Source organism: Symphalangus syndactylus, chromosome 19 (genome assembly GCF_028878055.3).
Source record: "Symphalangus syndactylus isolate Jambi chromosome 19, NHGRI_mSymSyn1-v2.1_pri, whole genome shotgun sequence".
NCBI classification, from domain to species: domain Eukaryota; kingdom Metazoa; phylum Chordata; class Mammalia; order Primates; family Hylobatidae; genus Symphalangus; species Symphalangus syndactylus.
In genome coordinates, this window is record NC_072434.2 from 15751199 (window position 1) to 15767603 (window position 16405).

A 16405-nucleotide genomic window follows, 5' to 3' on the forward strand; every position below is an offset into this window, starting at 1 on the left:
AAGGCTATTCCCAGAACAATGATCAACACATATACATAGTTCTACAAGAAAGTGTAGAGGCTGATGGTTTAACAGAAAACCAGGGCAAAACACAGAATATGAAAAACAAAATTCTATATATCTTCTCAGTAAATTAATAAGAGCATATTATCTCCCAAATTAGAAACAAAACTTTCAGGTTCAAAGGCAACTGTTTATGATCTCAAATTCACTTGGTATCTACAGAAAACCAAAGGTGAATCAACATTAAGATTTATGCAACTTGGGAAAAATGAAAGTATGAAATAATGAATGAAATAATAATTATGATTCCAACGTTCCTAAGATTAAACTGAAGAGCTCTTAGGTAGGAAAATAACATGTTAGAAAAAGTTTTTCTCCCCCACAAAAGGAGTATTTTAGTAAGGTTCCCCATCATGTAGAACTGTATTTCCATAGCACTGAAAACATTGCAAAGCAGTTTGCCACCTATTATCTCATTCAGTCACCTCTCATTATTAACACAGTGCATGGCAAACAGTAGAACAGTAGAAAGTGTTTAACAATTATTTATTAAATTGCACTGAATATCTTGTTTGCAGATAAGAAAACTGAGAACAAGGAAAGGTAAGTCAAACAGTTTATTGCCATAGAAAAACTTACTTCTAGCCCCAGATTCAGGCCATAATTTTAACTGTTTGAAATATTTTCAATAAAATACCTGATATTCATCAAACAAAATTTACATTAGACAGATACTACATTAATATATAGGGTATCATCTTCATTGCCAAAGAACCCAACTTAGAATTCTACCTACCTACTATCTACAAGAACTGGAGTGACCTAGAGGATGCACATCATCTTTTTTGAAGAAATGTGGGATGACCCAGACACTTCAAAAGGTCTAACTTGCAGAGCTAACAAAGTGGAAATGCAATGCATGTGCTATGAAAACAAAAAGTCGTGGAAAGGTTTTGTTCTTGCTTATACCATACTTAATGTAACAGAATAAAGGGCCTGTGGACAAGTGAAGTCACCCTGGGAAGAGATTTTCATAGATGATCTGAAAAACAGTATGCTTGAGTAACCCTTAAATTTTCCATTTTGTAAATGCAGATTCAACTCTGCTTCCTCAGAGAGACATCCACAGGACCCTTTAAGTGTCTTGCCATCATTGTTGGATTTTCTGTACCTCTGTATTTCTTCAATTTTTTTAATAAGGGAAATTCACATACTTCCTTTTCCAGACTAAACATATCACAGAAAGATTATATGATTATATTATCTGACTTAAACCTGAATAACAGGCAGATAACTCATGTCACTTTATAATGGGACTTAAGTTCGTCATGTATAGGGGCATGTAATAAGACATAAAGACCCCTGTAACCACATCTTATTAACTTCAAATAGCTACTTAAGAGTCAAGACTCTTAAAAGTACATTTAGATTTGGGCTAGTCTGTAATATATGCCATATTCAAGTTTAAAGGATAAATAAGTACACAATTGTTAGGAGATACAGAAAAAATATTTTCTATATTTCATTATTTCCTGACTTCTTATTATTCTTTAAATTGATCTATTAGTCCCCATGAGGGACTTATGAATGTCTCAATATAGGACTTTGGCAACAGAGGGGAATAAAGCAATACTTGTAGGGAATCAGGGCACCTTAATTGTCCAATTTGGGTTGTATAGTCTCTTGGTCTGTCACTAGGATGAACATCTTTCTATCTTTTAAAGTACCTGGGAAGATCACTTCAGCCTGGGAAACAGAGGTTGCAGTGAGCCGAGATTGCACCACTGCACACCAGCCTGGGTGACAGAGTGAGACCCCGCCCCCCTCCAAAAAAAAAAAAAATAGTTTCTCTATTTCTGGTAATAGAGAAACTAGTCATCGGCCTCTATTTACTGCCTACTAGCTCTGTGAAGGGCAAGTTACAAATCTTGCAAAACCACAGTTCTCTTAGCTGAAAATGGGGTATAAATGCTACATTATGATTGTTGTGAGAATAATATGAAATAATACATTAAAAAAGTCAGTATAGTACTTGCCACAGAGAAAACATGTAAATATTACCTGAATAAAAGAGTGTTCTTATTATTTGGTGTGGCCAGAGGGAGTGATAAAATTATCAGAAATCTAGCTTAGGAAAATAATAGTGATTGCATCCGGTGACTTCCTTAAGCTAATATTTATTCAACTTTTAGGACTGTGCTTGGAGTTTTCATACCCACTAATCACATTAAGCTTCAAATACTTCACATAGGAATCACAATCTCTAACTCTTAAATGAGAAAACTGAGTCTCAGAGAGATTAAGTTAATCACTTGGGTTGAATAATTACTAAGTGAAAAAAACAGGATTCAAACCAACATCCGACTGGTTTGACTCCAGGGGTTATTTCTTCTATATGATTTTGTCTCTAAAAAAAATAAAAACAAAACCAACAGAAAGCAAGTATTTCAATGGGGGTGATACCTGATGAAAGTTAAAAAAAATTTTTCCTTTTTTAAGTACAGAGTGCAGATATATATGTGATACATAAACTGATTTACAGTATATGTGTGGTGGATGATGATCAAGAAAAAAATGTCTAAAAAGGTCTTTGGTGAGAAGAGAGCAAGAATTAACGCACCGCCCACCCACACACAAAAAATTGGGAAACACTTATACAAGGCCAACGGAAGAATAGATTTAAAATTCACAACACATGCTTCATTTACAAGGCAAATTAGAAAGTTTTGTAACATTAGTCAGTCTTTCTTCCTTAGCAGAATAGGAAAAAAAAATCAAATACTTCCAAAATTCAAAGATCATCTGTATCATTTTACTTACATTGCAGTGTAATTGATGAAACAATTTTCTTGCAGTAGAGTTAATTTATCTTTAAAGAAGAGTAACCTCTTTCACAGAATAAATTTAATGAATATAATTTTCAGGTTTATGTCCTACAAATATGAAATCACACACAAAAATTGTTGCCATATGTCCAGTTTAAGAAGGAAGGACTACCTCTTTATTTTTTTAACACAAGCTGGAATTCCAACTAAGACTAAGGAAAGTTTTCTAGAAAATCAAAGGGTATAATACTTAAAGAATTTCAGGAAAAAAAAGGCATTTTAAACCTTCATTGAGTGCCATTGAGCAGGTGAGAAAAAACTCATTTATTAAACTCATCACTTTTGTGATCATTAAATCATCAGACTTTCATTTGAAACACATTTATTTCTATTTAAAACAAAGTGAATTCCAACAGTTGGAATCTTTCAAGATAAATCTTTCAGCTTAGAAGTTCATTCAAAATATAAAATAACCACAATAAATAATAATGATAGTAATGATAATGTTTTTATTACTCTTTTCAGATCCAACACTGGATCATCCAGATTCATAAGACAAGTTCTTAAAGACCTATGAAGAGATGGAAATAACCACACAATACAGTAGGAGACTTCAACACCCGACTGACAATGTTAGACACATAATCAAGGCAGAAAACTAACAAAGATATTCATGACCTAAACTTGACACTTGACCAAATGGACTTAACAGACATCTACAAAACATTACACCCAACAACAGGATATACATTCTTCTCATCTGCATATAGCACATACTCAGCCATAAAGCAATTTTAAACAAATTCAAAAAACCAAAATCATACTAATCATACTCTTAGGCCACAGTATGATAAAAATATAAATCAATACCAGCAAGATCTCTTTAAACTATACAATTACATGGAAATTAAACAACTTAATCCTGAATGACTTTTGGCATTCTGAAAATTAAGGCAGAAATCAAGAAATTCTTTGCAACTAGTGAAAACAAAGATATAACATACCAGAGTCTCTGGGACACAGCCAGAACCATGTTAAGAGGAAAGTCTGTAGCATTAAACAACTACATCAAAAGGTTAGAAAAATCTCAAATTAACAAAGTAACATCACCTCTAGAGGATCTAGAAAAAACAAGAGCAAACCAACCCAAAAGCTAGCAGAAGAAAAAAAATAACCAAAATCAGAGCTGAACTAAATAAAATTGAGATGCAAAAATCCATACAAAAGATCAACAAAACTAAAAGCTGGTTTTTTGAAAGAATAAATAAGATTGATAGACAATTAGCTAGACTAATAAAGAGAAAGAAAATCCAAATAAACACAATCTCAAATGACAAAGGGGACATTACCACCAACCCCACAGAAATACAAAACACCCTCAGAGACTATTTTGAACACTTCTATGTACATAAACTAGAAAATGTAAAAGAAATGTTAAATTCTTGGAAAAATACAACCTCCTAAGATTGAACCAGGAAGAAATTAAATACCTGAACAGACCAATAACAAGTTCTTAAATCGAATCGGTAATTTAAAAAACCTACCAACCAGAAAGAGCCCTGTACCAGATGGATTCACAGCCAAATTCCACCAAACGTACAAACAAGAGCCGGTACCAATCATACTGAAACTATGCCAAAAATCAAGGAGGAGGGACTCCTCATTCTATAAGGCCAGCATCACTCTGATACCAAAATCTGGCAAAGAGACAGGACAAAAAAAGAAAACTGCAGGCCAACATCCCTGATGAAAGTAAATGCAAAAATCCTCAACAAAATACTAGCAGATTGAATCCAGCAGCACATCAAATACCTAACTTACCACAATCAAGTAGGCTTTATTCCTGGGATGCAAGGTTGGCTCAACATATGCAAATCAATAAATGTGATTCATCATATAAACAGAACTACAAACAAAAAAAACACATGATCATCTGAATTGTTGTAGAAAAGGCTTTTGACAACATTCAACATCCCTCCATGTTAAAAGTCATCAACAAACTAGGTATCAAAGGAACATACCACAAAATAATAAGAGCCAGCAGGAAAAACCCACAGCCAACATCATACTGAATGAGCAAAAGCTGGACGCATTCACCTTGAAAACCAGAACAAGACAAGGATGTCCATTATTATCATTCCTATTCAACGTGGTACTGGAAATCCTAGCCACAGCAATCAGGCAAGGGAAAGAAATAAAAGGCATCCATATAGGAAGAGGAAGTAAACTATCTCTCTTCACAGATGATATGAGTCTAAACCTAGAATACTCCATAGTCTCTGCCCAAAAGCTTTTAGAACTGTTAAACAACATCAGTAAAGCTTCAGGGTACAAAAATCAGAAGCATTTCTATACACCAACAATGTCAAGCTGACAGCCAAATCAAGAATGCAATCCTATTCACAATAGCCACAAAAGGATAAAATACCTATGAATATAGCTAACCAGGGAGGTGAATGATCTCTATAGAGAAATACAAAACAAAGAAGACAGAGACAATATAAACAAATGGAAAAATATTCCATGCTCATACATAGGAAGAATAAATATTTTTAAAAGGGCCATACTGCTGGGCATGGTGGCTCATGCCTGTAATCCCAGCATTTTGCGAGGCTGAGGCAGGTGGATCACTTGAGGTCAGGAGTTTGAGACCAGCTTGGCCAACATGGTGAAACCTCATCTCTACTAAAAATACAAAAATTAGCTGGGTGTGGTGGTGTGCACCTGTAATCGTAGCTACTTGGGAGGCTGAGGCAAGAGAATCGCTTGAACCCAGGAGATGGAGGTTGCAGTGAACCAAGATCATGCCACTGCACTCCAGCCTGAGTGACAGAGTGAAACTCTGTCTCAAAAAAAAATTAATAAAAAATTTTTAAAAAGGGCCATACTGCCCAAAGCAATTTATAGATCCAATGCTATTCCTATCAAACTACCAATGATATCTTTCAGCGAATTAAAAAATATACATTCTAAAATTCATATGGAATCAAAAAAGAACCCAAATAGCTAAAACAACCCTAAGTAAAAAGAACAAAGCTGGAAGCATCACATTACCTGATTTCAAACTATATTACAAGGCTACAGTAACCAAAACAGCATGGTACTGGTACAAAAATAGACACATAGACAAATGGAAGAGGTTAGAAAACCCAGATATAAAGCCACATTCCTACAACCATCTTATCTTCAACAAAGTTGACAATAACAAGCAATGGAGAATGGATTCTTTACTCAATAAATGCTATAACTGGCTAGCCATATGCAGAAGATTGAAAATGGACCCCTACCTTTCACCATATACAAAAATTCAATATGGATTAGACTTAAATCTAAAACCTAAAAGTATAGAAACTCTAGAAGAAAACCTAGGAAATACCATTCTGACATAGGTGTTGGTAAATATTTCATGATGAGGTCTCCAAAAGCAACTGCAACAAAAACAAAAATTGACAAGTGGGACATAATTAAACTAAAGTGCTTCTGCATGGCAAAAAATATATATATCAACAGAGAAAACAGAAAACCTACAAAAAAGGAGAAAATATTTGCAAACTATGCATCTAACAAAGTTCTAATATTCAAAATTTCTAAGGAACTTAAATCAACAAACCAAAATCAAACCAACCCTTAAAACATGGGCAAAGGACATAAACAGACACTTCTCAAAAGAAGACATACATGAGGCCAACAAGCATATTAAAAAATGCTCAACATCACTAATCATTAGAGAAATGCAATCAAAACCACAATGAGATACCATCTCATAGCAGACAGAATGGCTGTTATTAAAAAGTGAAAAAACAACAAATATTGGTAAGGTTGTGGAAAAAAGAAAACACTTATACATTGCTGGTGGGAATGTAATTAGTTCAGCCTCTGTGGAAAGCAGTTTGGAGATTTCTCAAAGAACTTAGAACTACCATGTGACCTAGCAATCTCATTATTGGGTATATACCCAAACTAACAAAAATCATTCTACCATAAAGACGTATGCACACATATGTTCATCAGCACTTTTCACAATAATATGGAATCAACCTAGATGCACATCAGTGGTGGACTGGATAAAGAAAATGCGATATATATACACCACGGAATATTACACAAACATAGAAAGGAATGAAATCATGTCCTTTGCAGTAATATGGATGCAGCTGGAAACCATTATCCTAAGTGAATTAATGCAGGAACCGAAAACCAAATACTGCATCTTCTCACCTATAAGTGGGAACTAAACAATGAGTACACATGGATGCAAAGAAGGGAACAATAGCCACCGGGGCTTATTTGAGAATGGAAGGTGGAAGGAGAGTGAGAATCAATAAACTATCTATTGGGTACTAAGCTCACTACCTGGGGGATGAAATATTAGGTACACTCAACCCTAATGACACACAATTTACCCATGTAACAAACCTTCACCTGTACCTCCCAAACCTAAAATAAAAGGTGGAAGAAAAAAATGTGTTTACCTGGCCAGGTGTGGTGGCTCACGCTACAGGCGTGAGATTACAGATCCCAGCACTTTGGGAGGCCGAGGCGGGCAGATCTCAAGGTCAGGAGATCAAGACCATCCTGGATAACATGGGGAGACACCGTCTCTACTAAAAAATACAAAAAATTAGCCGGGTGTGTTGGTGGGCGCCTGTAGTCCCAGCTACTCTGGAGGCTGAGGCAGGAGAATGGCGTGAACCTGGGAGGCAGAGCTTGCAGTGAGCCAAGATCGCACCACTGCACTCCAGCCTGGATGACAGAGCAAGACTCCCGTGTAAAAAAATATATATATATGTTTACCCATTTTCCCTTTGGTATCCATGAACGCTACATGTTGATTGTTTTCCTAAGACAGTATCATGGGGAGTGGCTTCAAGATGTCTGACTAGATGCCTCTGGTCTTCTCTTCCATGGAGAGAAACCTAAGCAGGAATTACATAACCACATTTTGAAGAGATCATCAAAGAGAGAACACTAGAATTTAACAAACAAGTGACAGGATGCACCAAAGCAAGGAAGGAGACAGAAGCAAGGCAGCCTGTTTGGCTGAGATTGCCTGGGAGCCTGGAGAGACTCCCTAATGCAGGAAAAGAGTAAATGAGAGAACCCAGCAGTCCACATTCCCTCTGAAGACTCCCACAATCCTAGCTACAGGAGTCCCTTGATTCTCGTAGGCTCTAGATCTAACATAGGAAGCTGCCTGGAGACAGTGTGATGGCATTACTCCAGAGAGTAAGTTCACACTGAGTACTACAAACCCCTGAGTCCTAAGCAGCCACAGCACAAGACTACTTTGAGAGCCCAGCCCCTCCCAGACTGCATCTTGCTCTCGGGCCACTGTTGCCTGAGCCAAAGCAGGAGCCACTGGCAGCGACCTGGCACCCCCAGTAGAGGAGCAGCCAGGCATTTTCTGGTTCCCTGAGGACAAATTCTAATGCATGCAGTTATGGCTGCTGCTGGCTGCTTTGGGCTGAGGCATGAGCAAACTGCATGTGCCCCAGCCACCTCTCTGTGGCTGCTCCCAACTGAAAACAACACTGCTCTCCCAAGTAGCTGGTCCACAGCACAGCCACGCTGTCCTCACCTAAGCATTCCACCAGTAGCCTAGGAATACTCTACCCCTTCCTACCACAGCCAGCACTCACATGTACCACAGGGAGGCCTGAGGACAAGTCCATCTGGCCCAGCCTCATCCTCTGAGTACACAAGCCTGTCATCTAGGTACCTGGATGCTCAGCCAGTCCACCACCATTGGCAGCTGAGCACTCTTCCTGGGGTCTGAAGTCAGGCCCACTCAACCTGCCACTAACATCACAGCTAGTAAGCCACCTGCAGACCTGGAAACTGACCCGCCCAATCACCGCAGCCACAACCAACACTGGCACAGACTGCTTGTGTCCCACAGGGTTGTCCCACCACTACTACTGCCATCATCCATGCCCCCACTTGCTGCCAAGTAGCCCGAGAACCAGGTCACTTGCCATTTCTGGCACCCAAGTGAGCCACCTGGAGACCCAATAACTGGCCTGATTGGGCTTGCTAACACTGGTGCCAGCAACATCACCCTGGGCCCAAGGACAGGCAAACTCAGCCCACCACTGCCAACACTTGGGTCCGAAGATTGGCCCACATGGCATCCTATTCCCTAGCAAATCTCCACTAGTAACTGCATCCTAAGGCACTGAGGAAATGACAGATACCACTGATGCTATTTACAGCTGAAAGTCATACAGAAACTACACTACTGCATGCACCCAGAATCAAAGCCAAAGTGCCCCATCTAACTGACACCATAAATACATCTTCAGGAAAAGTCCTCCCCTACAAAAGCAAATTCGAAAAATTAGAAACAGCAAATACCACATCAGATGCACAGATATCAACTTCAGGATGCAGGAAACGTGAAAAACCGAGAAAATATGATATCACCAAAGGAACACAATAATTCTCCAGCAACAGATCCCAATCAAAAGTAAATTTACAAAACTCTGGGAAAAGAATTCAAAGTTGTGATATTAAAAAAGCTCAGGGAGGTGAGATACAAACTTTAAAATTTGTTTTAAAAAAATACAAAGAAATCAGAAAAACAATTCAAGATATTAATGAGATGTTTACCAAAAAAAATACATATAAAAGAACCAAACAACTTCTGGAAATAATTTATTGATGAAATACATAATATACTTGATGAAATATTAAATACATAATATACTTGAAAGCATCAATAATAGGCTAGATCAAGTAGAAGAAAGAATCTCAGAACTTGAAGACAGGTCTTTTGAGATAACACAGATAAGAATAAGGAAAAAAGAATAAAAAAATGTGCAAAGTTTACATGACATATGGGACACCGTAAAGTGGCCAACTATCCAAATTTTAGGAGTCTCAGAAGGTGAAGAGAAAGTGAAAGGATTAGAAAATCTATTACTAAAACAACAGAGGAAAATTTCTCAAGTCTAACAAGAAATTTAGACATCCTGACACAGGAGGCTCAGAGATCATCAAGTAGATACAATTTAAAAAGGTCTTCTCTGGCCCAGTGCAGTGGCTCATGCCTGTAATCCCAGCACTTTGGGAGGCTGAGGCGGGTGGATCACCTGAGGTCAGGAGTTCGAGACCAGACTGGCCAACATGGTGAAACCCTGTCTCTATTAAAAATACAAAAATTAGCCGGGTGTGGTAACACACACCTGTAATCCCAGCTACTACTCGGGAGGCTGAGGTGGGAGAATCACTTGAACTTGGGAGGCAGAGGTTGCAGTGAGCTGAGATCGCGCCACTGTACTCCAGGCTGAGTGACAGAATGAGACTGTCTTGAAACCAAAAAAAAGAAAAAAAAGGTTTTCTCCACGGCAAACTATAGTCAAACCGTCAAAAGTCAAAGACAGACAGAGTTCTAAAAACAGCAAGGGAAAAGCATCTAGTCACTTATAAAGGAAACCCATCAGACTAACAATGGATTTCTCAGCAGAAACCTTACAGGCCAGGAGAGAACGGGATGATTTACTCAAAGCGCTGAAAGAAAAAGACTACCAGCCAAGGATTAGGAAAGTTATCCCTCATAAATAAAGGAGAAACATTGTCTTTCCCAGACAAAAGAAAGCTGATGGAATTCATCACCATGATGATGGAATTCATCACCATGAGATGGCTTACAAGAAATGCTTAAGGGAGTGCTATACCCAGAAGAGAAAGAATGATATCTACAATCATGAAAACACACAGAAATTTTAAAAACCACTGGTAGAGCAAACACACAAAGAAAAGACTAAAATGTTATGAAAGAAAAACTCTACATCACAATAATAAGGGAGAACAAAAGGAACAAAACAACCAGAGATCAATTAATAAGATGACAGGAATAATCCCTCACGTATCAATAACCCTGAATGTAAACAGATTAAACTTTCCTCTTAAAAGACGTATACCGGCTGAATGGATGCAAAAACACAACCCAACTATATGTTCCTTTCAAGAAATTCATCTCATCTGTGAAAACACATTGTGACTGAAAGTAAAGAGATGGAAAAAGATACTCCATGCTAACACAAACCAAGAACAAACAGGAGTAGCTGCACTTGTATCAGATGAAACAGACTTTAGGTAAAAAACAGTAAAAAGAGACAAAGAAGGTCATTATATAATTGACAAAGAGATCAATTCAGCAAGAGGATATAACAATCCTAAGTATTTATGCACCCAATCCTGGAGCACCCAAACATATAAAGCAAATATCATCCAATCTAAAGGGATAGACTCCAATATAATAATTGTTAAGAACTTCAACATCCCACTGTCAGCATTAGCTCATCTGGACAAAAAATTAACAAAGAAACATTGGATTTAAATTGCACATTAGACCAAATGGACCTAACAGACACTAACAGAAGAGTTCACCCAATAGCTACAGAATTTTCTCAATGGCACATGAAACAATCTCCAGAATAGAACATATGTTAGGATACCAAACAAGTCTCAATAAATTTGAAAAAGTCAAAATCGTATCAAGTATCTTCTCAAACCATAATGTAATTAAACTAGAAATTAATAACAACAGGAACTTTGGAAACCATACAAATAAATGAAAATTAAACAACATGCTTCTGAATGACCATTAGGTCAAGGGAGAAATTCAGGATTAGATAAAAGAAATTTCTTAAAAAAATAGAAACAGCAACAGTGTAGCAAAACCTATCAGACACAGCAAAAGCAGTGCTAACAGGGAAGTTTACAGCAATAAATGATTACATCAAAAAAGTAGAAAGATTTCAAATAATCTAACAATGCATCTTAAGGAACTAGAGAAGGAAGAACAAACCAACCCCAAAATTAGCAGAAGGAAAGAAATAAGAAAAATCAGAGCAGAGCTAAACAAAATAGAGACTAAAAAACAATAAAGTGAAAACTTGTCTTTTGAAAAGATAAACAAAATTGATAACATACTTGCTAGACTAACCAAGAAAAAAAGAGACAAGCCCCAAATAAAATCAGAAATGAAAAAAGAGACATTACAACTGATACCACAGAAATACAAAATATCAGAGACTATTATAAAAAACTATACATTGACAAACTGGAAAACCTAGAGGAAATGAATAAATTCTTCGAGACATGCTCCCTATCAAGACTGAGTCAGGAAGAAACAGAAAATATGAACAGACCAATAATGAGTAGTAAGACTGAATTGTAATAAAAAGTCTCCTGACAAAGAAAAGCCCAGGACCGGATGGATTCAAAGCCAAATGCTACCAAACATATAAAGGAGAACTAATACCAATTCTCCTGAAACAATTCCAAAAAACTGAAGAGGAGGAAACTTTCCCTAACTCATTCTACAAGGCCAGCATTACCCTGATACCAAAACCAGACAAGAACACAACGAGAACAACAAAATCACAGGCCAATATTCTTGATGAATATAGACACAAAAATTCTCAACAAAGTATTAGCAAACCAAATCCAACACCACATCAAAAAATTAGTATGCCAGGCCGGGCGCGGTGGCTCACGCTTGTAATCCCAGCACTTTGGGAGGCCGAGGCGGGCGGATCACGAGGTCAGGAGATCGAGACCATGGTGAAACCCCGTCTCTACTAAAAATACAAAAAAATTAGCCGGGCGTGGTGGCGGGCGCCTGTAGTCCCAGCTACTCAGAGAGGCTGAGGCAGGAGAATGGCGTGAACCCGGGAGGCAGAGCTTGCAGTGAGCCGAGATCGCGCCACTGCACTCCAGCCTGGGCGACAGAGCGAGACTCTGTCTCAATTAAAAAAAAAAAAAAAAAAAAAAAAATTAGTATGCCAAGACCAAGTGGGATTTCGACCAGGGATGCAAGGATGATTCAACACACACAAATCAATAAAACTCTCAACTAGGCATAGAAGAAGCATATTAACATCATAAAGGTCATACATGACAAACCCACAGCTAATATTCTATTGAATGAGGAAAAGCTGAAAGCCTTTCTTCTAAGAACTGGATCAAGAGAAGGATGCCTACTTTCACCACTTCTATTCAACATAGTGCTGTAAGCCCTAGTTTCCATTTCATTGAAGAACCAAGTTTTCATTTGGCTCAGAGAACCAAGTTTTCATTTCATTAACTTGCAGCCAGGCAAAAGAAAGAAATAAAGGTCATCCAAACTGGAAAAGAGGAAGTCAAATTGTCCCTCTTTGTTAATGATATGATTTTATATGTTAAAAAAAAAATCCTTAAAGACTTCACCAAAAACTCTTAGATCTGATAAATTCAGTACACTTGCAGGACACAAGATCAACATACAAAAATCAATAACATTTCTATACAATAATGAACAAACTGAGAAAGAAATCAAGAAGGCAATTCCATTTACAATGACTAAAAATATAAATAAAATACCTAGGAACAGATTTAACCAAGGAGGTGAAAGATCCCTATAAGGAAAACTACAAAACATAGATAAAAGAAATTGGAGAGGGCACAAAAGGAAAGACATCCCAATGCTCACGGACTGGAAGAGCTATTATTGTTAAAATGACTATACTGCCAAAGCAATCTAAAGATTCAGTACAACCCCTATCAAGATATCAATGTCACTTTTCACAGAAATAGAAAAAAAAAAAAAGTCCTAAAATGATTGTGGAACCAATAAAGAGTCCAAAGAGCTAACACAACCCGAGCAAAAATAAAGCTGGCAGCATCACACTACCTGACTTCAAAATATAAGGTTATAGTAACCAAAAACAGCATGGTATTGGTATAAAAACAGGCACACAGAATAATGGAACAGAATAGAGAACCCAGAAATAAATCCACATATTTATAGCTAACTGATTTTTTACAAAGGTGCCAAGAACATACATTGGAAAATGGATACCTTCTTCAATAAATAGTGCTGGGAAAATACAGAAGAATGAAACTGGACCTCTGCCCCTCACCACGTAGAAAAATCAAATCGAGATGATTAAAAACTTAAACATAAGATCCACAACTATAAAATTACTAGAAGAAAACATCAGGAATACTCTACAGGACATTAGTCTAGGCAAAGGTTTAACGGCTAAGACCTCAAAAGCATAGACAATAAAAACAAAAATAGAAAAATAGGACTATATTAAACTAAAAACCTTGTGTACAGCAAAGGAAACAATCAACAGAGTGAAAAGACAACCTGTTAAATGGAAGAAAATATAAACTATTCATCTGTAAAGGTACTAATATCCAGAATATACAAGGAACTCAACTTACTAGCAAAAAACAAATAATCACACTATAAAGTGGGCAAAAGACATGAACAGACATTTCTCAAAAGACAACATACAAATGGCCAGCAGGTACATGAAAAACTGCTCATCACTAATCATCATGGAAATGCAAATTAAGCTCCAAAATGAGGTATCAGTTCTTACCCTCAGTTAGAATGGCCATTTTTAGACAAAAAATAACAGACGCTGGTGAGGATGTGAAGAAAAGGGAAATCTTATATACTGTTGGTGAGAATGTAAATTAGTACAGCCACTGTGGAAAACAATATGGAGGTTCCTGAAAACATAAAAAAAATAACTATCTTATGATCCAGCAATCCCACTACTGGGTATTTATCCAAATGAAAATAAAACCAATATATCAAAAAGATATGTGCATTCATATATTTATTGAAGCACTATTCACAATAGCGAAGATATGGAATCATCTTAAGTGTCCATCAATGTACAAATGGATAAAGAAAACGTGGGGCCAGGTGCAGTGGCTCACACTTATAATCGCAATGTTTTGGGAGGCCGGAAGAATCGCTTACGGCCAGGAGTTCGAAACCAGCCTGGGCAACATAGGAAAATCCTGTGTCTACAAAAAATAAATTTCAAAAACTTAGCCGGGTGTCTTGGCACACACCTGTAGTACCAGCTACTTGGGAGGCTGAAGTGGAAGGATCGCTTGAGCCCAGGAGTTCGAGACTGCAGTGAGCTACGATCACACCACCGCATACCAGCCTGGGTGACAGGACGAGAACCTGTCTCAAAAAAAATAAAATAAAATAAAATAAAGAAAAGAAAGAAAACAAATCTAGCATATATAGAATGAAATATGTTCAGCCATAAAAAGAATAAAATCATGTCATTTGCAGCAACATGAATGGAACTAGAGGCCATTATATTAAATGAAATAAGCCAAGCAAAAAAGACAAATATCACACGCTCTTACTCACATGTGAGACCTAAAAAAGTTCTCATGGAGGCAGAGAGAAGAATGTTAGATACCAGAGGCTGAGAAAAGTGTGTGAGTAGGAGGGAGGATGAAGAGACTTTAGCCGATGGGTATAAGCATACAATTAGATAGAAGGTTTACATTCTAATATTCAATAGCAGAGTAGGGTGAGTATAGTTAGCAATAATGTGTGATATATTTTTCACAGTCACTAGAAGAAAGGACCTAAAATGTTTCCAACACACAAAAATAATACTCGAGGTGATGAATACCCCAAATACCAACTTGAGAATCACACAGTCCATGCATGTAACAAAATATCACACGTACCTCATAAATATATAAAACATTATGTATCAATTAAAAAATATAAGATAATCAGGGAAGTTTGGATATTGACTAAATATTTGCTGATATTAAGGAATTACTGGATTTTTTTAGGTATGCTACGTGGTTATGTTTTTATAAAGGTTACTTAGTGAAATGTTTATGAAGGAAATGATACGATGTCTGGTATTATCTTCCAAATAATCCAGGGAGTGTGAGGGAAGTGGGTATCCATGAGTTGAAAATCGCGGAATCTGAGTGAGTATATGAGGATTCACTGTACTATTTTCCCTATGTGAGTGATGTTTAAAGTTTTCCATACTAAAAAGTTTAAAAATAAATTGCAGGATAAATTTTTTTAAAAACAAGAAGACAATATTATCTCCCAGGAATATGGATTGTATATCCCACAGTGAAAACAATTTCTTTTATGGCCTGAGAGCCAAACTTACCAGACAGAAGACTGGTAGTACCTACAGACGAAGGGAAAAAAAAGGATTAACAACAAGAATTTGTTAAAGTCATTGATTTGCTAGCAATTTCATATATTATCAATAAACTACACTAGAAAACTCAAAAGCAACTCAAATTTCCATAAATGAAATAATTATAAATGTATAAAAACAATTACACATTATTAACTTAATCAAGTAGAATGTAAACATTACTGTCTATATCTGTTCAACAGAATCAACACTGTAAATATAAATTATGATAAAGAGTTATTGACTACCAAAACAAATGCCATTTAAATTTGGTTATAAGACTTTAGGGCAAGAAACATGTTTGAAAACCTAAACAGTAAATAATTGTTGATCCAATCCTACTATCAAGAAACTATAAGATGACTAAGTCCCTTTTAACAGACTATATCAAAACTCAAAACTGCCATATCACCTTATTATTTATATCTTTCAATGACTATGGATGAGGCATTGCAAGAGTAAATTTAATTTCAGATAAGCATATTTATAACAATAAATAAGCTGCTCTCCTAAGCGAGGTGAACACATTGACTCAAGAGTGCCATTTAGAACAAGCAATATTACTCAGCAGAAAAAGTGCAGGATTAAACT

At 36.8% G+C, this 16405-nt stretch overlaps 1 protein-coding gene across 21 annotated transcripts in view; it reads right to left on the bottom strand.

Annotated features, from left to right (window-relative positions):
* The window catches only part of CD55 (CD55 molecule (Cromer blood group)), a 64659-nt gene that overhangs the window by 30325 nt on the left and 17929 nt on the right, over positions 1-16405 (bottom strand). For 10 of the 21 annotated variants that reach the window (XM_055234367.2, XM_063613610.1, XM_063613609.1 and 7 more), the window contains 2 exons: positions 15782-15802; positions 14691-14808 (listed from right to left, as the gene is read on the bottom strand). In XM_055234367.2, the coding sequence (XP_055090342.1) occupies positions 14691-14808; positions 15782-15802 (139 nt within the window). Of the gene's footprint in view, positions 1-810; positions 900-14690; positions 14813-15781; positions 15803-16405 lie in introns of those variants that run through there. The other 11 variants (XM_063613615.1, XM_055234373.2, XM_055234370.2 and 8 more) reach the window with 3 other exon arrangements.